At 39.4% G+C, this 27,801-nt stretch overlaps 1 protein-coding gene across 3 annotated transcripts; it reads right to left on the minus strand.

Annotated features, from left to right (window-relative positions):
* Window positions 1-116: 116 nt before the first annotated feature.
* Window positions 117-27,579, minus strand: CD53 (CD53 molecule). Of its 3 annotated transcripts, none has more exons than XM_032881485.1 (8): window positions 27,349-27,579; window positions 7,383-7,462; window positions 5,733-5,909; window positions 4,196-4,270; window positions 3,587-3,682; window positions 2,987-3,067; window positions 1,801-1,884; window positions 117-987 (listed from the first exon to the last, which is right to left on the minus strand). In XM_032881485.1, the coding sequence occupies exons 2-8, from the start codon at window positions 7,443-7,445 to the stop codon at window positions 916-918; spliced, it is 648 nt and encodes a 215-aa protein (XP_032737376.1). In that variant the 5' UTR covers window positions 7,446-7,462; window positions 27,349-27,579; the 3' UTR covers window positions 117-915. The 3 variants fall into 3 exon arrangements, with proteins under 3 accessions (XP_032737376.1, XP_032737377.1, XP_032737378.1); XM_032881486.1 differs by lacking the exon at window positions 27,349-27,579 and adding an exon at window positions 9,414-9,432; XM_032881487.1 differs by lacking the exon at window positions 5,733-5,909 and having other exon boundaries at window positions 27,349-27,578.
* Window positions 27,580-27,801: the final 222 nt, after the last annotated feature.

Here is a 27,801-nt window from a genome sequence, read left to right on the forward strand (position 1 = left end):
TCAGTCCCTAAGTTTTGGAATAACTTGTTATGCAACAATGGATAACTAATATATCCAGCTTGCAGGCAGGGCAATCAGTCTAAGTCACAGAAATTTGAGATATAGGAATGAGAATGTAATGATTGAGATCATAAGTGGTTTTATTTATTGAAGAGATAAAATAGTACATTAACAAAACCTTATTTGATAGAAAAGTAATACCAGAACTCTTACAAATGTGATTATTAGCTAAACCACTAGAGATACTGGTCCTGCTAAGTTCTTCCATAGTTATGTAACTCAAAGGCTAAGAGACTGGCTGAAGTCAGGATATGAATCACTGGGCAGTTACTTCTGGAGAGACAGAAAGAATCAATAAGGTCCTTTAATAAGGAAGTTGCAAAGTTTCTCTTTGGAGAAAGAGTACTCTGTCATTCCTATAGTGAAAGCCCAGGCCCAGCCAAAAGGAAACAGAGCGTTGTGACAATGATCCAAAGAGTCTGGCCCCAGAAGTCCCTTCAGCTTCTCTTTTGTTTGGCTTTGGAGAGTGGACTGGGCATGATTTAGAGGCTGGAGCCTTATTTGACAACAAGCAGATGCAAAAATTCAAGTCCCAAACCCATCCTTTGATCTTGAGCCATTAGTGCAGGTTCTCTTGGCTTCTCATGTCCAAAAAATGCTCAGGTATTAGTGTCACCATCTTGAGGGACATAGCTGCCCCATGAGTGGGTAAATCATTGTTCTGGTGCCTGAGATGGGAAATGTCTGGCTAATACCTTCTTTTCTGGTTTTATGATACAGGGACCAAAACAGGGAAAAGATGAGAAGGGGACAAAGACACCAGGCCAAGAGGTGACCATTTAAGGCTTCATGCTAATAACTGATTTTGGGTTTCCAAAGATGAAATAAGCCTCTCCAGCACAAGGCAGTATCATGTCACAGCCCTAGGGCCTGGCTGGTTTTATCAATCTGGCAGTTCAAGGTCAGCGCAAAGGACATCCCCAACACCTGAGAAAAGAGTTGAGAAAATGTGAAGTCTTCATAGGAGGAGCCATCTCTCCCATACCCCCGGGATTAGCCCCAGAGAAAAAGAGTGCCCATCACTCTAGAACCACCCTTCATGCCATTATTCCCCAATTCCTTCTCTATTCTCTCCTTTTGCTTTAGAATGGTAGTGGGGGTGATGGTGTCAGAACAGTAGAGGATAGAGTGTTGGGACATCTTCGTCTCCTTAAGAAGTCACTTGTATAGTCAAGTACTGCACAAGTCAACACTTTGTGCAATGAGTCATCTCTCCCCGTGCCCTGAGATTTCTTAGTTTCCAAGCAGAGAAAAATTATTTCCCTCTGAGCTTCTTGATTACATCTTAGCTCTTCTGTGACATACCCAAAATACTTGGGTATAAAATTAGTAGAAATGTCACATAATAAAAAAGAACACAAAACTATCCCCAATTCACCCCTGACTTACCATGCTAAGCAGAGAAATTATGATTACGATTTTTATCATCAGCTCCTGCTTCGCATACAAGGCTCTTCTATCACAAGCTTTTCCACACCAGCTCAGTGAATGACCAAAGTAGAGGTCGGCCTGATGATTTTTAATTTGACTATGAAGCACTCATATCTCTTAGTGATAAGTTAACCAGATAGATCTTGCAGCATATTTTCTGTATGCCTTAAATTGGTAATGACATAATTTGCTACCTGACTGGGGAAACTCACATTTACTGAGCATGTACTATGTATCTGGTACTATTCTAAAACTTTACTTGACTTACCTAATTTAATCTTCACAATAGTCCCATGATTAAGTTCTTACCTGAATCACACATACACAGATAGTGATGATTCCAATGTGCAGGAAGTTGGAGTGAAACCACAGTTTTGCTTGTGCATAGCAACCCTAGAAAAAATTGCAAATACAAAGGATACCAGTCCATTATTCGACTTGATAAGGAACCTAATTTCAGAAGATAGTTCATATTTTGCCTTATGCCAAAAGACTTAGGCCATTTTTATTTTCTTTCTGTGTATGAAGAAACAGGCATAAAGCAGAGAATATTAAACTACAGACTTTTCTGGTCTTGTTATCATCATAGTAGCACCTAACACTGAAGTCCTAGATTTCTACATACAGAGTTAAACTGGCTCCTGAGAGGCATTTCAGCAATAGATGTCCTTATGTTCTTTAAACATCCCCTGCTGACTTGGGACAAATAAATGGGGAGATAGCCTATGCAATTCTAGGGTTGGTTGCATTTCAGCTTCTGCTGAAACCTGAATCTATCATGGCCCTACCAAGCTCCAGGCCAGGGCTAGTTGGTGAGTATCTCAATCTTTCTTCATAGACCTAAAAATTTCTGGAGATTTACAAACAACCCTAAGGTGGATAACACCAGGTAACAGGAATTTAGGAACTTAATCTTGGAATATAATCTTGGCTTCTTCTCTTGCCCTAGTCTGGAGGTCTAACATAACACAATGAAAAAAAAAAAAATAAGCGGGCAGGTTGTTTCAATAGTTCTACCAACTCTCTCTCCCCCAACTCCAGACTCTTTTACTAATGATTCATTTTACCAAGAGGCTGGATGTTGCCGTTTCCAAGGAAGAAAAGCAGAGAAACAGGAAAAGGGGGAGGTTTTCTACCTCAACTTTATAATTTTCATTTTCAACCAAAATACCTACTTCTTGCTCAAGAAAAATGTAGATATAATCCTCTGCCACTATCACATAAACTTTTCCCCTCTAATGTAATAGTTTAGGGTAGCAAGATTTGTGATGGCATCTCTAGTCTAATGAGCTTTTTCCATTCTTTTCTTTTGTCTAGTTGTCTGAACAACTTTTGTCTAATTTGTCTAGTAACCTGGGATTTCTCCCTGGCTTCTATTTTATCCAAGGTTCCTTGTTTCTGGTTGGGAGGACTAAGTCCTGTATGACTAGAGTTTCTAAGCTAATTGAAAGTTTAACCAAAGAGGCTAATAACAGAAAAGTTGCCAAAAAATTACCTGAACTTGTGGATTTGAGGGACAAGATGCTGGTGGGTGACTGCCCCAATCACTTGTGCCATTTACACCACAACATTGCAGCTAAAAGCCAAACCCCCCCAAAACATGATGGTTAGAAAGTTAACAGAAGGAAAACTGTAACTTAGAGAAAAGGTGGTCCCTTCAGATCTGACTGTAGTGGAAAATACAGAATTAGCTTAACTACTATGGCTCCTTAGAACAAAATATTTTTAGATCCATTATACCATTTCATTCACATAAATCTCCTTCAAGTAGAAAGGGCATGTTTAACTTATTCACATTTTACAGATGAAAAATTAAGTACACAGGGGATTCAGTCTGACATGTTTGGGTCTTCCTTAGATCTTAGTAGGGCTTAGACAGTGAGCCTACCTGAGAATGTGAAGGATAAGAGAATGTAGAGAACTTTGTACCAATCAGACAGATTCGTGTTTGTGACTACTAAACATTATTTTGGACCTAGGGGCTGCAGACCTTAGATTCTGGACCTTTCAAGAAAGGTAGTTCCTTTAGCCTCCAGGCACTGAGGTTGGAAAATTAAGTCTGGGCTAAGCTGAGGAGGATTCCATCTGTACTCACAAATGACTGGATGGAATCCCATGTTGCTCTGGTGCTGTTGTTCGTGTGGTATTGCTGGATGCTCTCGGTCAGGCTCGTAGACACATAATTATTCAACTGGGTGGGGCATATTCCAGCAGAGAAGACATTATAAAAAGCAGGTGAGCTCAAGGAACAAGCAATTTCTAATAATGGCTGGTGGTTCCATTTGCTCCTCCCTTCCAAATGATCTCCTCACAGCTAAGGAAGTGAGGAGCGGGAGTTTATATACAGGGAAAAGTGCTGAGACTGAAATAGCATTGCAGGAAGAAGTTCATAGTAGCCTCTTATCTTTCCAGAACTCTGGTTTTTCAGAGGAAGACAATCAAAGCATGGGCTCTCTTAGGCATGGAGACAGACATTTTCTACTGCCAGACACATAGAGGGAAGGAAGTAGGTGGAAGATAAACTTGTTTTTACTTTGCTTCCTATTCATCCTTCAAAGCATGATTCAATTGCAATCTTTCATGAAATTCCACCCCCGCATTTACAGTTAATTTCTTTCTTCCATCCTTCCACTTTGCCTCTATCTCTATTACAGGACTTCTTCTCCCCCATCAGAAATACAACAATTTGTTCTTTATAGCTTACCTTCTGATCATACACGAAGAGCAGGATGGCCATGGTCACCTCAGCAAGGAGGATAATCAGCAGCAGGAAAAAGAACTGAGGCAAAGTAGAGACATGTTCATAACACTGATCCTAGTATTTCCCTCACTCCCACTGCACCCTGGGAGAATCCAGACGTGTCTCCACACGTGTACAGAAGTTCCTATTTCTGCTTGCTCAGGCCTTCATAAGCCTTTTATTTTGTGAGGGATATGTGTCATTCTTGTGCAACTAGACTCCAAGTCTTTAGAGGGCAGATCAGCTGTCTTCTAACTTTATTCTCCTCTTCGCATGTGCCTATACAGCTCCATGCACATAATGAGTATGCAATATTATTTGATGAATCAGTGAAGCAATTTTGGCATCAGCTTTTTGAAATAGTTGAGCAAAAGAGCAGTAAACTAAACTATATGTCTTTAGTTTTGGGCCTGGTCCCTTTTGCAAGATCAGGGCTAGTTTGGGGATCGGATCAGGTGATGGTGGAAGTTGAGAGGAGCCTTGTACAGATGTGGAGAAGAGGTATTCTAATCACAGTGCTAATACTTCGTTATCTCTAGCTATAGATGCTTACTCCCTCTATGCTAATCACACACAGCAGAAAACATATTGTCACTTAACCTGTTTCACCTTTTTATCCCAAAATTAATTTTGACTACTTAAACCTGTTTAATCTTTTCCCTATGTCTATCAGCTCCCATCTTTTGCCATTAATCTGGGAACTGAGAACAGGAACTTTTTATTCTATGTCTTGGTTCCAATTTAAGAATTGACCCATAAGGGAAAGAAAATTAACCAAATAACCTAAGGAAGAACCAAGGTGACTGGGAACTCTTACTAAGGATGGAGTAGTACTGTTATATCAAGCACTGTTCTGGGTCCACTTAGAGATACAAGGAGCTCTTCTTTCATAGAGCTTATAGGTAAAACCTAAGCCTATATGTGCTCTTCAGGAGTCTTAACTGACAGTGAACAACAGAAAAGCTCTAGCATCTCTCATGTTAGATCACAATGGCTACCACCTAGGGCCTCACTTAAGTTGGATCATCACACCATCAGGTATCCTGTGCAGATCTGAGATAGAGAAGGGTCTTCTGTCATTTTAGGAGGGCCACAGTACTCAAAAGAATCTAGAGACTAGATTTTCCATTAGTTAGTGACTCTGGTTCAGATCCTAAAAATACATACTGATGTGAAAGCATTTAGGCAGATGGATAACACTTGATTTCAACCAGACATGAAGAAATAAAATGTCATAAAGGGAAATTATGACAAGCGTCATTATTAACACTGTACAATGAATCCCAAGGAAGATAGCGATGTCCTCTTCCACATATCCCTGGGACCCCAGTCAGAAACAAAATACTATTGCTCTAGACAGATTTGGCCAGCTTAAAGTGCCAATCCTATGTTCCTATGATTTCCCTGTGCCCATAGGTTAGCTACCAAGGAACATCTTGCCTGGGACTTAAGGTATCCTGTCTCTCTACTTAAGGTACCACATCTGCTGCAAGATACTCACTGACATAAGCAGGCACTTGTTTTCCTTGATGGAGCCCATGCAGCCCAGGAAGGCAACCACCATGATAATGGAGCCCACGATGACAAACGCATTGCCCAGTGTGAGGGAGGGGAACAGGCTGAAATTGTTGTGGATCAGGAAATAGATCCCAAAGCCCAAAATGCAGCAGCCACAGAACTGAAAGAAAGAATCCCACAACATTCTTGAATATCTGCTCACGTTTTCACTTGAGATTAGGGTGGGGGGTTGGGTAACCACGTGATGGGTATTAAGGAGGGCACATGTTATGAGCACTGGGTCTTCTATGGAACTAATGACTTGTTGAACATTACATCAAAAACTTATGATGTACTATATGTTGGCTAATGAACATAATAAAAAATTTTTTTTTAACTTTCCCACCAAAGAATAAAAAAAAAAATCATATCTTTCCATTGGCTCTATCAAGACTCTCATGAACAACCTCTTTACCCAGCTTTCCCCTGCACCTAGAAAAGAAGTGATCCTACTTTCCTCCTGTGATGTCCCACTCATGCTTCATCTTACCCATATCAGATACCAGGGAAAGCTCACTGTGAGTAATATAGTATCTTCATGCTTCAGCTCTCCTACTCCTTGTTCCCACAACATCTTATACATGGTCTTCCCTTTGGAAACCACAACAATGTAGAGGGGATGCCTGGTTGAGAACTTTATCTTGCTAGGCAGAAAACCAGAGAAGCCAAACTTTTAAGAATCTTCTCATAGACACATGAGTGCAAACTGATCCTATATTTGAAACTCAATTGCTAAATTTGGTGTGGTGAAACCTTCCCAGAAAAGGTGACGTCCCTTTCAATCAGTTATTCATCCAAGGGATTAAGGGAGGGAGGGGAGCAGGAAAGTGTTATTTATTCACAGAATAGAGAGTCTCAGGTTTCTCACCCATAGATGTCAGCAGTGAGCAGTAATAGCCTAAAGTCCCCAGAGAGAGGAAGAGCATGCCAAAAGATCTGCACTGGATAAAGATGTGGTACATATACACAATGGAATATTATTCAGCTATCAGAAAGGATGAATACCCACCATTTGCACTGACATGGATGGAACTGGAGAGGATTATGTTAAGCGAAAAAAGTCAAGCAAAGACAATTATCATATGGTTTCACTCGTATGTGGAACATAAGGAATAGCATGGAAGACCATAGGGGAAGGGAAGGAAAACTGAAGTGGTGGGGGGAATCAGAGAGGGAGATGAACCCTGAGACTATGGACTCTGGGAAACAACCTGAAGGTTTCAGAGGGCAGAGGTATGGGGAGATGGGGAAGCTGGGTGATGGGTATTAAGGAGAGCATGGATTCTGATGAGCACTGGGTGTTATATGTGACTATTGAATCATTGAACATTACACCAAAAACTAATTATGTACTATATGGTGGCTAACTGAACATAATTAAAAAAAGATAACTGCACTGGTACTTTTCAATTTTACAGATTTATACAATGGCAAGATGGGAAGAGGGGAAATTATTACTCCCTTGTTTTAAGCTGGGTATGCCATTCAGACATGCATGGGTTGCTCTCCATACCAGGATCTTCAGTAGAGGAGAGAGAAATAGAATGGAGCTGGGAGGAGATGAGCTCCTCGTGCTCAGAAGAGGCACACTTACCCAAAAGAGCAGGTTGAAGAAAAACAGAACGTACTTCAGCAATTTCAAGCCACTCATGCCCATGCTGGGATATTCTTACCCTAAAAAGTGAAAGGAAAAAAAGGGGAAATAAGTTACCTGGCTCTGTAAGGTGGCACTGGTGAGCAGACAGCATAAATGTTCAGAGTTCAAGATCTCCAGCATGACCTTGGGTTTGAGCTGTGAGTATCCTCTGGGAAGTTTCCCCAAACTCCCTGTTTTCCCCGTCTCTGAACTAACCAATTGGTTTATCTTGGACACTCACTTTTGCTCCAATTCGCAAGCCAAGAATACTTATCACTGAATTAAGCACTGTAGAGGAAAGCAATAGAGTTGCTTTTGGAGGAGTGAGTCACAGTAATACAAACTAGGCCAATGCTCAGAGAAGAGTGCTTGGGCATTTACTCAAGAAAGCAGGCTAAGGGCCAGGAATTAATCAACTGTGGAGGTCAGTGACTTGATCAACCAGTTCCTTAAATGCCCTGAGATGTATATATATACTACATTTGGTTTACAAAACTCTCCACATGAAAGTGGGAGAACATACATATGTATGATTCATTCTTCTACTGAAGAAACATTTATGATGTTTTTAATTCTAGATACTATGGGAGATATAACTGTAACTAAGCAGTAGCTATCTTCCAGGAGATGTCAATCTTATAGTAGAGATAAAACTAGCTATCAAATATCCAATGGAGAAAATGAAGAGATAGCAATGAGAGCTTGATTTAAAAAATATATATATGATTTCATTTTCTCAGCAAGGTATTAATGTGCAAACCCTCACCCTCAATTCTAGAGATCTGAATACACAATTTTGAATTTTCTCTCAGACACAATTTGGCTTTATAGAGTAACTCATATTTTAAAACCACACATAAGCCTGCTATATAAAGCAGAATGCTATTTTATTGGGTTTTTTTTTCCCATTAGAACTATGCCTTTTCTAGTATATAGATTGCTTACACAATCTACTGCCTGTACTCTCTTAATAGTATCAGGCTATCCAGAAATCAGATAGTCTTGAGGGATAGGTCATCTAGGCTATTAATAAGCCTAATGAGCTATTTGTATTCCACAATAAAATAATCTCTGTTGAAAAGACCAAATATATATATTTATCTCATATTATTTTCCTTTTCTTTTATTTTGTCCTTCTCTTTCCCTTTCCCCTTCTTGTCTTGACCCTCAGTATTATTCTTAATTCTTCATCAATATTTTAGCCAAGTTAAAGTAAAATTGATTATATTATAAGTGTGTTTGAATAAACTTGGGAAGTTAATATGATGACTTACTACATAGGCTTTGAGGTCAAACTTGAATTCAACTCTCACATATGCCACTAAAGAGCTCCATGAGATTCAGAAATTTACTTAACATTTCTAGTCACAATTTATTCCTATGTAAAATGAGGGGTAATACTTACACCTCCTAGGGTGGACGTGAAAATGAAATGATCTTACAACAGAGACTGATATACCACTGTACTCAGTAAATGAACCCATGATTATTTTGTCTTAAAGGAACTCTCTGGGAAGGGAGAAATGAAGTATACTATAAAGTTCCATTATGTGGTGTGGTAATGTTACTTGAAGACAGACTGTGATGAATTTAAGATGTACAGTATAAACCATAAGGCGGCCTCTAAAATAGCAAAATGGGGAATTAATAAGTCACCAAAGGATAAATGAAACTTAAAAAAAATAGGCCAGTAAAGGAGATAAAAAAAAATTTTAAAATACTGGATTAGTTGAAAGAAGCCTGAAAAAAAAAGAGGAAAATGAAACTGCTACGGTCTGAGTGTTTGTGTCCCCACAACATTTACAGGTTGAAATCCTAAAGCCCATGATGGTGTAGAGACATAAGGTTTTGGGACGCAGTTAGGTCATGAGGGTGGAACTCTCCTAAATGGGATTAGAGATCTATAAAAGAGACCCCAGAAAGCTTCCTAGCTCCTTCCATCCTGTGAGGACGCAACAAAAAGTATGCAACCCAAAAGAGTGGTCTCACCTGACCACATTAGCACCGTGATCTTAGACTTCCAGCCTCCAGAACTGTGGGAAATATATTTCTGTTGTTTATAAATTATCCAGTCTGTAGTATATTATGCAGCAACCTGCACAGACTAAAACAAAAACAAAGAACAGATGGGGGAAACAGAAAACAAATAGAAAGATGGGACAAAGAGAAAAAATATGCTCAACTCTAACCATATTAATAGCAAGTAAATGAAATGGTCTAAGTACTCCAGGTATGCCCCAAGATAGCCAATTGGGTTAAAGAATATTCAGTAATGAATTATCAGAAAAAGAAAAAAATAATCCCATTTAAAAATAGCATGAAAAAGAATAAAATGCTTAGAAGTAAGTTTAACAACAGTGGTAAAAGATCTAGAAACTGAAAACCAGACATTGATGAAAGAAATGTAAGAAGACACAAATAAATGGAAAGATATTCCATGCTTCTGGATTGAAAGAATATTGTTAAAGTGTCTGTACTACCCAAAGTGATCCACAGATTAAATGCAATATATGTAAACATTTCAGTGGCATTTTTCACAGATACAGAATAAACTATCCTAAAATTTATGTAGGATCATAGAAGACCCTGAATAGCCAAAGGTATTTTGAGGAAGAAAAACAAAACTAGAAACATTACACTTCCTGATTTCAAATTATATTACAATTGTAATATATTTTGTATATACATAATATAATATGTACCCCCATGTTTATAGCAGCAATATCCACAGTAGCGAAAATATGGAAAGATCCTAAATGTCCATCAACAGATGAATGGATAGAGAAAATATGGGAGAGATATACAATGGAACATTACTCAGCCATCAAAAAGAATGAAATCTTACTATTTGCAACGATGTGGATGGAACCAGAGAATATTATGTTAAGCGATATAAGTCAGTTGGAGAAAGACAAATACCATATGATTGATTTCACTATATATGGAATTTAAGAAACAAAACAGATGAGTATAGGTGAAGGGAAAAAAATAAAATAGGATAAAAACAGAGAGGGAGGCAAACCATGAAAGATGCTGAACTCTAGAAAACAAACTGAGGGTTGCTGGAGGGGAAGTGAGTGGGAGGATAGGATAATTCGGGGATGAGCATTAAGGAGGGCACTTGATGTAATGAGCTCTAGGTGTTATATGCAACTGAAGAATGACTAAATTCTATACCTGAAATTAATGCACTCTATGTTACTTAATTGAATTTAAATAAAAAATTAAAAAATGGATTATAGATTGAATGTAAGACTTGAAACCACAAAACTCCTGGAAGAAAACATAAAGTGTAAGCACCTTGACATTGGCCTTGGCAAGAATTTCTTGGATATAACACCAAAAACAAATGAAACAAATGCAAAGATAAATAGGTGAGTCTGCACAGCAAAGGAAACCATCAACAAAATGAACAGGCAACCTATTTAGTGGGAGAAAATATTTGCAACATATATCTGATAAGAGATTAATATCCACAATATATAAAGAACTCATGCAATTCAATAACAAGAAGTGAAAACAAATATATGATTTACAAATGGGCAGGGGAAGTAAATAGACATTTTTCCAAAAAAAGTCATACAAGTGGCCAGCAGGTATAAAAAAAGATGCTTAACATTACTAATCATCAAGATGGAAAATGCAAGTCAAAACTGCAATGAGATATCACCTCATACCTGTTAGGAAGGTTATCAGCAAAAAGATACAACAAGTGGTGAGAGGATATGGAGAAAGACAGCCCTCATGCACCATTGGTGGGACTGTAAATTGGTTACAGGCACTATGGAAAACAGTATGGAGGTTTCTCAAAAAATTAAAAATAGAATTATTCTACAACTCAGCAATTCCACTTCTGGGCCTATATCTAAAGGAAAGGAAATTATGGTCTCAAAGAGATATCTGCACCCCCATGTTTATTGTAACATTATTTACACCAGCCAAGACATGGAAACAACATATGCCCATTGACATTTCAATTTTTAAAAAGTGTGGTATAGGGTGCCTGGGTGGCTCAGTTGGTTAGGCATCTGCCCTCAGCTCTGGTTGTGTTACTGGGATCCAGAGACTGAGTCCCGCATTGGGCTCCTCACTCAGCGGGCAACTTGCTTCTCCCTCTGCCTGCTGCTCCCCCTGCTGCACTCTCTCTCTCTCTCTGACAAATAAATAAATAAAATATTTTAAAAATGTAGTATAAATATACAAAAGAGTATTATTAAGCCATGAGAAACAAGGAAATCCTACCATTTGTGACAACATAGATGGACCTTGAGGGAATTCTCTCAAAATTCAGAAGACAAATAATCCCATTTGAAAATGGACAAAAGAATTAAAAGGACAAAAGATCTGAACAGATAGTTCACCAAAGAAGATACACAGATGGAAAATATGTACATGAAAAATAACTCTACTTCATTAATCATTAGGGAAATGTAAATTAAAACCAAAATGAGATACTGCTGTCTCCCTCCTAGAGTGGCTAAAATTAGAAGAAAAAAAAGAAGACAAAAAAAGACCATACCAGGGGTTGATGAGGATGTGGTTAGTGAGAGTGTAAAATGGTATATCCACTTTGAAAAACATTTTGCCAGTTTTGTGAAAAGTCAAACATATACTTACATGATTCAGCCATTCCACTCCAAGGTATTTATCAAGAGAACAAAAAGCATATGACCATACAAAGACTTGTACAGGAATGTTCATTGCAGTTTTATTTGTAATAGCCAAAAGCTGGAAACAGCCAAAAGGGCCATCAACAGATAAATGGAAAAACAGACGGTGATATACCTATCAAACGGTATACTACTCAGGAATAAAAAGAAGTGAACTGCTGATATACAACACAGCATAGATGAATTTCAAAATAAGTATGATGGATGAACAAAGCTAGACAAAGAAAAGAGTACATACTGTATGATTCCAGGTATATAAAATTTTAGAGATGAAATGAAAACTAATATATAGCAACAGAAAGCAAATCAATGATTGGGGATTGAGGCAGAGGAAAGCAGTGGTGGTGGCGGGGGTTAGGTAAATAAAAGGAAAGTAGGGACAGGAAGGAGAAAGGGATTACAACAGACCATGACTGATCTTTTGGAAGTGATGAATGTTTGTTATCTTGATGTAGTGATGGTTTTATGTATGTATCAAAAAGTCCTTCCTAATTTGCCCCTGTCCATCTCTCCAAATTCATGGCAATATACTCTGGCTTATATTTTATTTTTTAAATTTTTTTAATTTATAAAAGCACTTTAGATATGCATGACATGTAAAAATGCTGTACATACTAACATATACAACTCAATGAGTTTAGGATAAGTGTACACTCATGAAACCATCACCACTATCCAAACCATAGACATACCTATTATTTCTTGAAGTTTCCTTCCATCCCATTATTATTATTTTTATATTTTGTGGTAGTAATACTTAATATAAGATCTACCCCCTTTGCAAATTTTGAATGTACAATACTGTATTGTTAGCTGTACTCACTATATTGTAGAGTATATTTCCAGAACTTATTTATTTTGGGTAACTAAAACTTTGTGCCCTTTGACCATCACCTCCCTATTCACCTCTCTCCCAAACTGGTAGCAACCACCATTTGACCCTATGCTTTCATGAGTTTGACTATATTATATTCCACATGTAAGTGACACCATACAGTATTTGTCTTCCTCTGTTGTGCTTATTTCACTTAGCATAATGTCTTCCAGGTCCATCTATGAAGTCACAAGTGTCAAGAATTCCTTCTTTTTTAAGGTTAAATAATATTCCATTGTGAGTATGTACCACATTTCCTTATGCATTCATACATTAACGAACATTTAGATTGGCTTCGTATCTTGGCTATTGTGAATAATGCTGCAAAATGAGAATGCAGGTGTCTCTTTGGGATCCTGATTTCAGTTCACTTGAATATATATCCAGAAGTGGGATTGCTGGTTCATATGGTAGCTCTATTTTGAACTTTTTGTGGTTCCATAAGAGCTCTACCTATTTACATTTCTACCAACAGTGCACCAGGCTTCATTTTCTCCACATTCTTGCCAACACTTTTTTAAAAAAATTATTCATTTGTTTACTTATGGTGGTAGAAGAGCAGTTACTATTTTTGTTTGTTTCAAGTTTTTTTTTATGTTATGTTAGAAACCATACAGTACATCATTAGTTTTTGATGTAGTGTTCCATGACTCATTGTTTGCATATAACACCCAGTGCTGCATGCAATACATGTCCTCCTTAATACCCATCACCAGGCTAACGCATTTCCTCCTCTCTAAAACCCTCACTTTGTTTTCCAGAGTCCATAGTCTCTCATGATTCATCTCTCCCTCTGATTCACCCCTTCATTTTTCCTTTGCTTCTCCTAATGTACTCCATGTTATTCCTTATGTTTCACAAATAAATGAAACCATATGATAATTGACTTTCTTTGCTTGACTTATTTCACTTAGCATAATATCCTCTAGCTCCGTCCATGTTGATGCAAAAGTTGGGTATTCATCCTTTCCGATGGGTGAGTAAGATTCCATCGTATATATGGACCACATCTTCTTTATCCATTTGTCTGTTGAAGGGCATCTCGGGCTTCTCCACCGTTCAGCTATTACGGACATTTCTCCTATGAACATTGGGGTGCATGTGGCCCTTCTTTTCATTACATCTGTATCTTTGGGGTAAATACTCTGTAGTGCAATTACTGGGTCATAAGGTAGCTCTATGTTTAACTTTTTGAGGAACTTCCCCACTGTTTTCCAAAGCGGCTGCACCAACTTGCATTCCCACCAACAGTGTAAGAGTGTTTGCCTTTCTCCACATCCTCTCTGACATTTATTGTTTCCTGCCTTGTTAATTTTTGCCATTCTAACTCTGGTGTAAGGTGGTATCTCAATGTGGTTTTGATTTGAATTTCCCTAATGGCTAATGATGTTGAAAATATTTTTCATGTGTCTGTTAGCCATTTGTATGTCTTCTTTGGAGAACGGTCTGTTCATGTCTTCTGCCCATTTCTTGGCTGGCTCATTTGTTTTTTGGGTGTTAAATTTGAGAAGTTCTTTATAGATCTTGGATACCAGCCCTTTATCTGTAGTGTCATTTGCAAAAATCTTCTCCCATTCTGTGGGTAGCCTCTTAGTTTTGTTGACTGTTTCCTTTGCTGTGCAGAAGTTTTTTATCTTGACAAAGTCCCAAAAGTTCATTTTCACTTTTGTTTCCTTTGCCTTTGGAGACGTGTCTTGAAAGAAGCTGCTGTGGCCGGTGTCGAAGAGGTTACTGCTTATGTTCTCCTCTAGGATTTTGATGGATTCCTGTCTCACATTGAGGTCTTTCATCAATTTTGAGTTTATCTTTATGTACGGTGTAAGAGAATGATCAAGTTTCATTCTGTATACAGCTCTCCAGTTTTCCCAGCACCATTTATTGAAGAGACTGTTTTTTCATTGGATATTTTTTCCTGATTTTTTTGAAGATTAGTTGACCATAGAGTTGAGGATCCATATCTGGGCTATCTATTCTGATCCATTGATCAATGTGTCCGTTTTTGTGCCCATACCATGATGTCTTGGTGATCACAGCTTTGTAATATAGCTTGAAACCAGGCAACATGATGCCCCCAGCTTTGTTTTTGTTTTTGTTTTCCAACATTTCCTTGGTGATTCAGGGTCTTTTCTGGTTCCATACAAATTTTAGGATTGTTTGTTCCAGCACTTTGAAAAATGCCATTGGTATTTTGATTGGGATAGCATTGAAAGTGTAGATTGTTCTGGGCAGCATAGACATTTTAACAATGTTTATTCTGATCCATGAGCATGGAATTGTTTTCCATCTTTTTGTGTCTTCAATTTTCTTTCATGAGTGTTCTGTAGTTTCTAGAATATAGGTCCTTCACCCCTTTGGTTAGGTTTATTCCAACCTTATGGTTTTTGGTGCTATTGTAAATGGAATCGAGTCCCTAATTTATCTTTCTACAGTTACATTGTTAGTGGATAGGAAAGAAACTGATTTCTGTACATTGATTTTGTCTCCTGTCACATTACTGAATTGCTGTATGAGTTCTGGTAATTTAGGGTTGGAGTCTTTTGGGTTTTCCACATAAAGTATCATGTCATCTGAGAAAAGAGAGAGTTTGACATGCCACAACAGAATGACTAGGAGGAGGAATTCCCAACAAAGAAAAGAACCAGAGACAATGGCCTCTCCCACAGATGCAAGGGATATAAGCAAGATGTCAGAAATAGACTACAGGGTAACAGTTATGAAGACAATAGCTAGGCTGGAGAAAACCATTAATAACCACATAGATTCTCTAAGGACAGAAATGAGAGCTCATCAGGCCGAACTTAAAAATGCTGCAAATGAGATGCAGTCAAAACTAGATACTCTAACAGCTAGGGTAAATGAAGCAGAAGATTAGTATTAAATTAGTATCTAGTAGACAAACTGATAGAGAGGAAGGAGCAGAAGGAGGCCTGGAACAAACACCTTAAAATCCATGAAAACAGAATTAGAGAAATAAATGACGCCATGAAACATTCCAGTGTCAGAATTATTGGGATCCCTGAAGGCATGGAGAGAGGGGGGGGGACTAGAAGATATATTTGAGCAAACCCTAATTGAGAACTTCCCTTATCTGGGGAATGAAACAAGCATTTATGTCCTAGAGGCAGAGAGGACACCTCCCAAGATCAAGAAGAGCAGACTGACCCCAGGCATGTAATAATAAAATTCACAGGTCTTAGAACCAAGGAAACCACTTTAAGGGCAGTTAGAGGGGAGATATTCCTTACATACAGAGGGAGGAACATCAGAATAATGTCAGACCTGTCCACAGAGACCTGGCAAGCCAGAAAGGGCTGGCATGACATATTCAGGGTAAGAAGAACACGCAGCCATGAACACTTTATCAGGCAAGGCTGTCATTCAGAATAGGCAGAGAGATAAAGAGCTTCCAGGGCCAGCAGAAACTGAAAGAATATGTGACCAGTAAGCCGGCCCTGCAAGAAATATTAAGGGGGTTCTATAGAAGGAGAAAGACCCCAAGAGAGATATAGAACAGAAATTTACAGAGACAATCTACAAAAACAAGGACTTCACAGGCAACATGATGACAATAAAATCATATCTTTCAATAATCACTCTCAACACGAACAGCCTAAATGCTCCCATGAAATGGCACAGGGTTGCAGATTGGATAAAAAGATAGGACCCATCCATGTGCTGTCTTAAAGAGACTAATTTTGAACCTAAAGATACATCCAGACGGAAACTGAAGGGATGGAGAACAATTTTTCATACCAACAGACCTCAAAAGAAAGCTGGGGTAACAATTGTCATATCAGACAAATTAGATTTTAAGCTAGGGACTGTAGTTAGATAAGGACACTATATCATTCTTAAAGGGTCTATCCAACAAGAGGATCTCACAACTGTAAATATCTATGCCCCCAACATGGGAGCAGCCAACTACATAAGCCAACTGTTAACCAAATAAAGAGACATATTGATAATAATATGTTAATAGTAGGACACCTCAGAACTCCACTCAGCAACAGACAGATCATCTAAGCAGAAAATCAACAAGAGCTTTGAATGGCACAGTTGACCAGATGGACCTCATAGATACATACAGAACATTCTACCCTAAAGCAACAGGATACTCATTCTTCTCGAGTGCACATAGAACTTCCTCCAGAATAGACCACATACTGGATCACAAATCAGGTCTCAACCTATAGCAAAAGACTGAGATTATTCCCTGCATATTCTCAGACCACAATGCTTTGAAACTGGAATTCGATCATAAGAAAAAATTTGGGGGGCGCCTGGGTGGCTCAGTGGGTTGAGCCTCGCCTTTGGCTCAGGTCATGATCTCAGGGTCCTGGGATCGAGCCCTGCATTGGACTCTCTGCTCAGCCGGGAGCCTGCTTCCTCCTCTCTCTGCCTGCCTCTCTGCCTAATTGTGATGTCTGTCAAATAAATGGGTAAAATCTTAAAAAAAAAATTTGAAAGAAATTCACACACTTGGAAGCTAAAGATCATCCTGCTTAAGAATGTTTGGGTCAGGGGTGCCTGGGTGGTTCAGTCAGTCAGACAGCTGCCTTTGGTTCGGGTCACGATCGGGGTTCTGGGATCGAGCCCTACATCAGGCTCCCTGCTCAGTGGAGAGCCCGCTTCTCCCTCTCCCTTTGCCTGCTGCTCTGCCTACTTGTACTCTCTATCTCTGTGTCAAATAAATAAAAATCACTTAAAAAATCTTCTAAAAAAGAATGTTTGGGTCAACCAGGAAATCAAAGAAGAACTTAAACAATTCATGGACACCACAGAGAATGAAAACATATTGGTCCAAAACCTATAGGATACTGCAAAGGTGGTCCTAAGAGGAAAATACATAGCCATCCAAGACTCAGTAAAAAAAAATAGAAAAATTCCGAATTCACCAACTAACTTTACACCTTAAAGAACTGGAGAAAAAACCAACAAATTAAGCCTAACCCACACACAAGAAGGGAAATAATTAAGATTAGACCAGAGATCAATGAATTAGAAACCAGAAACACAGTAGAACAGATCAAGGAAACAAGAAGCTTGTTCTTTGAAAGAATTAGTAGGATTGATAAACCTCTGGCCAGACTTATCCAAAAGAAAAGAGAAAGGACCCAAATTAATAAAATTATGAATGAAAGGAGAAAGGTCATGACTAACACCAAAGAAATAGAAGCAGTTATCAGAAATTGTTAACAACTATATGTTAATAAATTAAGCAACCTGGAAGAAATGGATGCCTTCCTATAAACCTATAAACTACCAAGACTGAAACAAGAAGAAATTGACAAACTGAATATAGACCAATAACCAGTAATGACATTGATGTAGAGTTCAGTTATTCATCAGTTGCATATAACACCCAGTGCTCATCACATCACATGCCCTCCTTAGTGTCCTTCATCCCAAAGATTTCATTCTTTTTGATGGCTGAGTAATATTCCATTGTACCTATATACCACACCTCCTTTATCCATTCATCAGTTGAGGGACACTTGGGTTCTTTCCATAATTTGGCTATTGCTGATAGTGCTGCTATCTTAAAACCTAGCAATCAACATTGACTATTTCAGTGCCTCCTTTTTCACCTGTGCTCACGGGGTTCTTTGCTGAAATTTGCTGTTTTCTCTCCCTCTGACCCCTTAATTTGGTTAGCCACTATCCATCCTGACATTCAACCCCAGTGTCACTCTTCCAGGAACCTCTCTGATTATATCTGTTTCTCTGCACCCAAACCCATTCCCCACAAGGTGTGCCCATAATACCTGCACATCCTGGTTACTGCCCTAGGCTCTTTGTTTTATAATTATCTCTTCCCTCTCTAGAATGTAAACTCCTTGAGAGTAGGAGCTAGTTTATTCATTTTTTTAATCCTTGAGATCTAACACAGTCCCCTGATTACACTAAAAAGAGTAAGACTGTTCAATAAGCCTTTGTCAATTAACTCTGAATAATCTGGTATGGTGGAATGAACATGACACTACAGCATCAGAAGCCTTGGGCTTGAAAATTATTTTACCAATAGACCAATCTTTTGGTTGTGGGCAGATGATTTACATAGAAGCTTGGGCCAGATGCCTCCCAGGGTCACCACAGCCCCAACATCCTAGGATCCCGAGATCACCTCTTCAGGTCCCTGTAATCAAATGGTCCACAGAGAACCAACAAATGAAGTTCCCATAGACCTGTGGGTATCCCTACTGAATTTTCCCCTCTCAGATAGGAAGAAGAACCTCTTCTTTCTCCTTCCTTTATTTTCCATTTGCTCAGACTCCCACTGGTTGAAAGAGAAACCTACCCATTTGATGAAGATTGTCACTACTTTTACCATGTGCATGGCCCTAGTTTTCTTATTAACCCAGACAGAATGACACTCCATTTCCCCTTCCTTTCTTCACTATGACTGCGTCAGCTATTGGGCTCTTGCCCCTTCCAACCCAACTGTCTGGAAGAACTGACACTTCTTTGCAGTCAAAATCTGCTCCATGACTCATGGCTCTGTGAAGAAAGTCCCTGACGTCAGCTTCCAGGAAACCCCTGTGACCAAACTCCAGTTAACTGTGGCCAGGGATGAAGTTCACTTTTCAGTTCCCTCCAAGCATATCTTTGGCTAGTGAACTGTCTTGTGGATTTCTAGCTCAATTGCTCTTTTTTTTTTTTTGGCCCATCCTTGCAGGGCCATCATATCTAGTCCTGAATTAATTCAAATTTAGAAGTAGCTAAGGTTGGGAAAGAAACTTCAGGAAGCTATCAATTCAATCCAGTCTTATGCGATCCAATCTTGGAGCCACAGCAAGACAGCTTTGGTGTTATGCAGACTATTATATTTATGAGATGTTAATACATGTTCCCCGAATGAAAATAAGCAAACAAAACCATAAGGAATCACTATATTGTGCACCTGAAACTAAAATTATGCTGTATGGTAACTAACCAAAAAAAATTTTTTTAAAGATTTTATTTATTTATTTGACAGACAGAAATCACAAGTAGGCAGAGAGGCAGGCAGAGAGAGAGAAGAGGAAGCAGGCTTCCCACTGAGCAGAGATCCCGATGCGGGGCTTGATCCCAGGACCCTGGGATCATGACCTGAGCTAAAGGCAGAGGCCTTAACCCACTGAGCCACCCAGGTGCCCCAACTAGCCAAAATTTAACTAAAAACTTATAAAAAAGGAATAAAAGGAATCCATGGTAAAATAAATTTGAAAATAAATAGGATTGAATAAAAATAAAAGAAAAAGCAATAAGCAGTTCTTTTAATGAATGACTTTGGAGAAACTCATTATATGCTAATGTACATTGTTACTACAAACCTATTCTTCTTTTGAAGATTACTTATAACTGCTCAGAGAACATAGTGTTCCACAGAATAGAGTTTGATAAACACTAGTTGCAGAATCAGATAGATCTAATTTTGAATTCTGGCAGTGCTACATGCCAGAAATGTGGCCTTGGGCAACTAGTGTAATCTCTCTACTTTCACCATTTCCTCATCTTTTAAAAAAAATGGTGATATCCACATACAGCTCACATGTGGTTCAAGGGTTTAAAAGAGAGAACATCTTCTAGATGGCTTAGCATCAGAGTGCCTGGTTCAGTGAGCACTGACTAAAAGATCAAGTTTAGAGATTCCTTACCATAAGGGTAACCCTGGGCTTTCTGCTAGATTTTCAGAAATAAAATACGGCAGGGACCAGAAGGCCTTTAATAACTTTTTGCTTGTTTCATTTTTTGGTAAATACCTAAAAAAAAAAATTGTGCCCCCTCTGTAAAAAAAAAAAAATCAAACAATAAAGAAAGTACAAAGTCAAAAGCATAAAATCTTCTGAAATCTCATGTCCAGAGAGAACCACCATTGACATTTTTGGTGAACACCTTTCCAGACATTTCTCCCTATATATAGATCTATTTGCCAGCTTACACAGAAAAACAAGGTACTCAATAAGGTGACTTTTAGCTTCCTATCCTCTTCTACCCAGTGCCTGTGAAGCTTTTTGGTTCATCAGTGAAGAACAGTGGAAACTTGATTAACAAAAGATTTTTCTAAATAGGGAAGAAAATCTGTTTTCTCTGAGAGCCCCCCAAATAAGGACAAAATAAATTTAAATAGATGATAGAGTTCACTGAGCCCTGCAAAATGCTGAATGTTTCACAAAATGTGTTTTATTTATAATCCTCTTATCAACCCTGTAACTTAGGTGTCTACAGCCCCACTTTGCAAACAGGAAATCCAAGGCTCAGTCAACCCACTTAATGGCACAAGTTCACCCAGCTAATGAAAACAGGGCATAAGGCAAGGTCTCTCAGCCTCCCATACCACCTTCCTTCCACTGCCCCAGGCCCCATTTTGTGCCTCTCACTTCCCAACCCAACTCACACCTGCAGCTTGATGAGCCTCAGGAAGACTCCTTCCAACTTCAGAGTGAACCTCTGTGAGCAGCGGCTGAGAGGAATGGGGGTTATGCAATATGTCTCTCTGAGGGAGTAATAAGCAATCACAGGGAGAAATGTGATACTAAAATAAAACCAAACCAAACTAACATTTATGCATTGTTTTCCTCTCATCCCGCCCTTATTTTGTCAAAGGAATATGTTTGTCATCTTAATCCTCCCCAAAATTGTGATCTGGTGAAAGCTTTCCTTTTCAAAGTTGTTATCAGGGAGACAAATGGGTGATTTGTGTAGGAAAGAAAGAAGAAAGAAGCAAAGAGGAGAGAAAAAATGAGGAAAGACAAATCCAGATGATCTCAGAAGCTCATTTCCTAGAGGTTCTCTTTCCTTACCCGCAAAATATGTAGAATTTTGCTGTGGAGGATCCCTGTCCTGGAGACCCATCTATGGTGCTTTTAGGCTATATGTCAAGTGTGAGCAAGGTTCTCTGTGGGCTAATAAAATCCACTTCTGGGGCACCTGGGTGGCTCAGTGGATTAAAGCCTCTGCCTTCCACTTGGGTCATGGTCCCAGGGTCCTGGGATCAAGCCCCGCATCGGGCTCTCTGCTTAGCAGGGAGCCTGCTTCCTCTTCTCTCTCTGCCTATGTCTCTGCCTACTTGTGATCTCTGTCTGTCAAATAAATAAATAAAATCTTAAGGGAAAAAAAGCCACTTCTGTGGTAATCCCATCAAAAGTCTGAATAACTTGAATCTAGTCATGAAGAACCATGAGACAAGCCAAATAAAGAGACATTCTAGAAATAGCTTGTCTATACATTTCAAGAATATCAATGTCATGAAACACAAGGAAAGACAAAGGAACTATTCCCAGTAGAAGTAGACTAAAGAAACAGGACAGTTAAAAGCAAGGTATGATCAGAGATTTTCAGTCACTATAAGAATACCAATGGGCAACTGATGGAATCTGAATAAAATCTATAGATTGGTAACAGTATTGTATCAGTGTCAATTTCCTGATTGTCATTATTATAAAGTAGTATGTAAGAGAATGTTTTTGTTCATAGAAAATACACAGTAGGGACTCCTGGGTGGCTCAGTCAGTTAAGGGTCTGCCTCCAGCTAAGGTCATGCTCTCAGGGTCCTGGGATTGAACCCTGAAGCTGGCTCCTTGCTCAGCGGGGAGTCTGCTTCTCCCTCTCTCTCTGTCCCTCCCCCACCTTGTGTGCTTGCACGCGCTCTCTCTCTCTCTGTCTCTCGCTCTGCATACTATCAAATAAATAAATAAAATCTTAAAAAAAAAGAAAATACACAACAAAGCACTCTGTGGGAAAGGATATCATGCCAGCAATTACTCCCAAATGAGAAAGCCAAGGAAGGATAAATAAAATGTGATAGAATATTAATACTTGGGAAATCTAGGTGAAGGGGAGTATTCAGAAATTCCTGGTACTAGTTTTGTAAGTTTTCTATAAGTCTGAATTGAGAGAGAATGTTGAATATGAGTAAATGATCTAAGGAATCCTGATCTTTAAGTCATTACATGATAATTCCCTGATAGCATAAATACTGAGATTCCACAAGAGTTGTTTTTAGAAGAACAAACCATAGGATAATTCTTTAAGACCTCTATTTGTTCCTAATAGGGAGTGAGTATCAAGCCACGAGTTCAAACTGAAAAGATGTGAGGTATCAAAATAATTTCTCACTCCCATTCGTCAGTCTAGTTCTCCTGAAATATAAAACATCAAACAAAATGTGACAAATTAAACATATTTCAAATATTCCATTTGCTAGCATATTGACTTCAGGTCAGTTGGATTTATGATTAAGTTGTATTTTTTATGCTTGCTTACGTTAAAATGCACTGGAAATCTATTCAAACAAAGAACACAGTCTAATGATGCTTATTTAATAGGAGATTTATAAGAAAAGAAAGTATAGTGTGTAATGGGGAGGAAAGAACATTCCATGGAGAATCTGGAATTATTATTTAACTTGTTTTAAGACTTTGGACAAGTTTCACCTTACCTGAAAAATAAGCAGTTTGGAATGTTATACAGATAGCTAATGTTTACTGAGTTGAACACTTCATTTGAACCTAATATAATCCCGAATTCCATTTAAGTAACAACATTCTAACACTTGGAAAATAGGGCTCTTATTTTAAGTGGTTATAGAAATGTAGCCTCGTGGCACTTTTCCTTAACAACAGTTCTTGGCCATTGCTGTGATGTACTGATGTTCCTGCTTGGGAAGGACCGGTCCCATGTGCTGGTGACTTGGGGAATGAAAAGAGGACTTGTCTCTGTGTCGCAACCCAGAGATCCATGGCCTCCACTATGGGAGTGCTCACCCAATGGCTTTGGAAATGGCTTCCTTCTTCTCAAAGCCTGTGTCCAGACAGCATTCCCACACTCACCCTCCAGCTGCAATCCTTGCCTCTGGCCCAGCCTTCACCCCCGCAGGCCTGCTTTGTGTAGCGGTCTTGTTTCTCTGTTCCTTTACTTGGGTGCTCTGAACCTGCGGCAGCAGCTGGGCCCCAGAGCTTTCTGAGGGCATGCACCCAGTTTGCAGGCCTGGGGTGGCCTGCCCACACTGGGTGCTAGCTTGGTACAGGAAGTACGGGGTGGGGGTTGCTAATGTAGGAACACAAACCAAACCACTGTGACTAAATCAGCACAGCATTTTCCAGAACAGAAGCTGAGGGACCGGGGCCAGAACCTCATGAAGAGCTCCAAACTTCACCCTAACTTGGGGGAAATTGAGATTAAGGAATAAGAAACCTGCCCCTTCACTCTCATTTCAAGCCACATCCCATTAATTCTGATGTCTCAGGCATAGCCACGGCCAGGCCCAGACCTCGGACCTCCCTGGTTGTTTGGTCTTGCCTCTCACTTCCAGGTGCTAGGTTCTAGAACGAAGTAGAAGAGAGAGATATCCACTTCCTGTGCTCCTGCTCATCTGGGGTGGGGACAGGTCACACACTTTTGAGTGTGCATGTGCTGTGCCCCATCTGGAATGCTGTTACCCCCAGTCTCCATAGCAAACTCATATTTCTTTGAAAATGAACCCAAGCAGTCACTTCCTCTCCAAGGCACACTCCTACACTCCTCCCACATTTTGTGCACACTCTGTCCACTATCAAAAAGATCGCCTTGTGTTATATTGGTGTGTTGAGTCTGTACTCCACACCAGAATCTACAAAGTCTTCGAGATTGCTAAGCATGTCAGTTATCTCCGGGTTCTGGGACTTAGCACAATGCCTAGCTGTTTGTAAGCTGTAGGGTGGACAGGAAAAGGGGAACAGGCTTCATATCTGGAGTCTGAACCCCTCTGGGTGGTCAGAGATCAACCTGAGGACACCAGAAACCAAAGACCAATGGATTTGACCTTGTCTGTCTGTGCTGGTTGATTACCAAAGATGAAGTGGCTTCAGCAACAGTAGCTGCAAAGAAATGGGCTTTGAATCATTTCCCGTGGGTATAAAGGCGCCCAATCCTTTCATTTAAAAGTTAAGTACTCTTTTTTTTTTTTAAAAGATTTTTATTTATTTATTTGACAGAGATCACAGGTAGGCAGAGAGGCAGGCGGAGAGAGAGGAGGAAGCAGGCTCCCTGCTAAGCAGAGAACCCGATGCAGGGCTCGATCCCAGGACCCTGGGATCACGACCTGAGCTGAAGGCAGAGGCTTTAACCCACTGAGCCACCCAGGCACCCCTAAAAGCTAAGTACTCATACTTGGCCCACACAGAAAACAACACAGGAAATCAAGCTTCAGTTCAGTCTCTGCTCCCAACCAACCGCAATTTCAAAACAGTGCAGATTCCGGTGGAGATTGAGAAAGCAAAACTTCTTTGTTTAACCAGCAACTAAGACTCCTTTTGCTCAAGTCTTTTCCAAAGCAGTGATATATTTTATCTTCTATAGGAGTTCCTGAAGAGCAGGACTATTTTAGGGAGACAAATCTCGACCTTGCTATTTTTGTTTCCCTGCCAGAATCTTCCAAAGCACAATGCTTGGCCCCAGGAGTCACTTAATGCATGATCATTTAAAAAACTCGTTAAAAAGTCTGGTTGGTAGAGCCTGCAACTCTTGATCTCAGTGTTGTGAGTTAAGGATTACTTTAAAACCCAATCTTAAGGGGCACCTGAGTGGCTCTGTTGGTCAAATGTTTGACTCTTGGTTTCAGCTCAGGTCTTGATATCGGGGTTGTGGAATAGAGGCCTGCATCTTGTTCCATGCTCAGTGCCTGCTTAAGATTCTCTTCCTCTGCTCCTCCACCGCACCCCCAACTTGCATACACATTCTCTCTCTCTCTCTCAAATAAATAAATAAAATCTTTTGAAAAGAGAGAGGAGAAGATAAGGAAATTGCAAGATGGAAGAATCATGTAAGCATACTTGGTATCAGAAAAGACAGAGATTTAGGAAGTCCCATTCTTTAAAGATTGTTTTGGGACTTTTTGCCAACCAGACTTTATGGTTTTATATATCCAATATTTGTGACTGCATTAGATGGAGAACATTTCAAGAGCCATTGGAAAAATTCATTATCATTGCTGCCCTTAAGTGTTACTAAATGTAACCTACGTGACACTTTTCTTATTTAAATCTTAAGACCCATCTAGCAGTTCATTTTTTAGCATTCATACTTCATAATGAATATAATTGTTTTCACAAGAACATTTGCTTCATTCCACCTTGAAATACCTTACCCTGTGTGTTTTGAAGTTGTATTTTTTCTGAGTGGGAAATCTTAGCAATTGTGAATAGCTTCTGAAGTGTGGTCTTGAAATAATGCTCTAATTTTTAGGTTCTTTTGTTTCTTCTAAATATGTTTCTTTATGGAATGGTTCTCGAAATTTGTGCTGTAAAGAAGATTTAACAAAAAAATTTTTTCAAAATTTCAAAATTTCAAAATTTTTTCAAAAAAATCTTGAAAAAATAAAATAGAAAATCTGATCTTTATTTTTAAATTCATGGCTCAATGGCCCCTGAGGTGCTTTGGGAATCTAGAGCCCTTGAAAGTGTTGCCATCCCTCATTGTTAGGTCCGTTAGTAATGGCCCTTGAGGGCTTTTCTCTCCCCCAAGGGCATAATCAGTTGAGATTCCTCCAGGTCTTAGAAGGAGAAAGCTCTGATTTAGTGTTTCCTATGGTCTCCTGACCTCTAGTAATGACTAGGGTGGTCACAGAAAGCCAGAACCAAAGCTTGACTTTGACCTTCCGAGCCCATGAGACCCCAGTCAGTAGTTATAGGGCACAAATTAGAAATCACTACAATATAGATTTTGTTGGTTGGTGCCTGTCACATTATATTTATCAATATTTATGGTTTGTATACCAAGGACAAGTTTATTCGGCAGAACCCTGAGAACCACAATGTTCTTCCTGCTGTTTGAAAACAATCAATCTAAGCATCTCTTTGGGGTGTTCAGCTTTTATCTCTTGATACACAGGCAGTGGGAATGCCCTGCGTTCCTGACTCTGAGCTATTTAGTGGCTCTGAAGAATCACATTAAGAGGCATGAAAATTGGTTGAATGAAGAACTGCCATCTCCCAGCTGTCTTTCTAAATGGCTCTGGCCGTTGGTTCTCTCCTCACTCTAAAATCACAAGATCTATCTTCTAAGAGACCTGAGCATGTATGAAATCTCCCCAGTGTCATGTCCCGCAGAAGGCTCCAGGCATCAGAAATGACTACACATAGAAATTCAAGTTCTGAAACAATTTAAGCCCATGAATGTCCTTGCCCAAAGAGGTTTCAGATAATGGGAACTCAGTTAAATGAAAAGTCTCTATGGCCTGCTTGTCTTTTGAAGGGTGCCAAAATCTTAATCTTTTGACTTTCCTGCACTAAATATTTGTGAAATAGAAGTTCCAGGAGATTTTGGACTTACTGAAGAGGCGTACAGACAATCCTAAGACAGCCCATCCCACATAATACAGTTCAGGTCTTGTCAAGCCAGATCAAAATGTTACCCAACTTACCTTTTGCAGGCACTCACTCTTCCTCAGTCTTTTAGGCAGGAGCGGTGATTATCCTTGAGGCGGTCACAACGAGGCTGGTAACACGGATGTCCGGGGCTATTTGTATAAAAGGAGAAGTGAAGGGAAAATAAATGTGCTCACACTGTGACAACAGGAAGCCCAGTTGATGAGAAGGAGGAAGTGAGGCTCAGCCTGCTCTTTTTAGCCTTAGAGATGTAATCCTTCTCCCTGTGGCTTTTTAGACACCTACTCTCATGACCCACCCAAATATGTAAACTTGTTTCTATGAAACACTGGAAAAGTCAAAGACCAAGCTGGTCAAGGCACTCATCGGTGAGCCCTGGCGGGTTCTGGGATGATTTTGGCATTAATTTCTGTCTAGAAAAAGTCAGTGCTTCTCAATCAAGATGGCAACACAATCCACACTCAATGTGTGGATTGTTCAAGAGTAAG

Source organism: Lontra canadensis, unplaced genomic scaffold, assembly GCF_010015895.1.
Source record: "Lontra canadensis isolate GAN:19392208 unplaced genomic scaffold, GSC_riverotter_1.0 scaffold75, whole genome shotgun sequence".
NCBI classification, from domain to species: Eukaryota; Metazoa; Chordata; class Mammalia; order Carnivora; family Mustelidae; genus Lontra; species Lontra canadensis.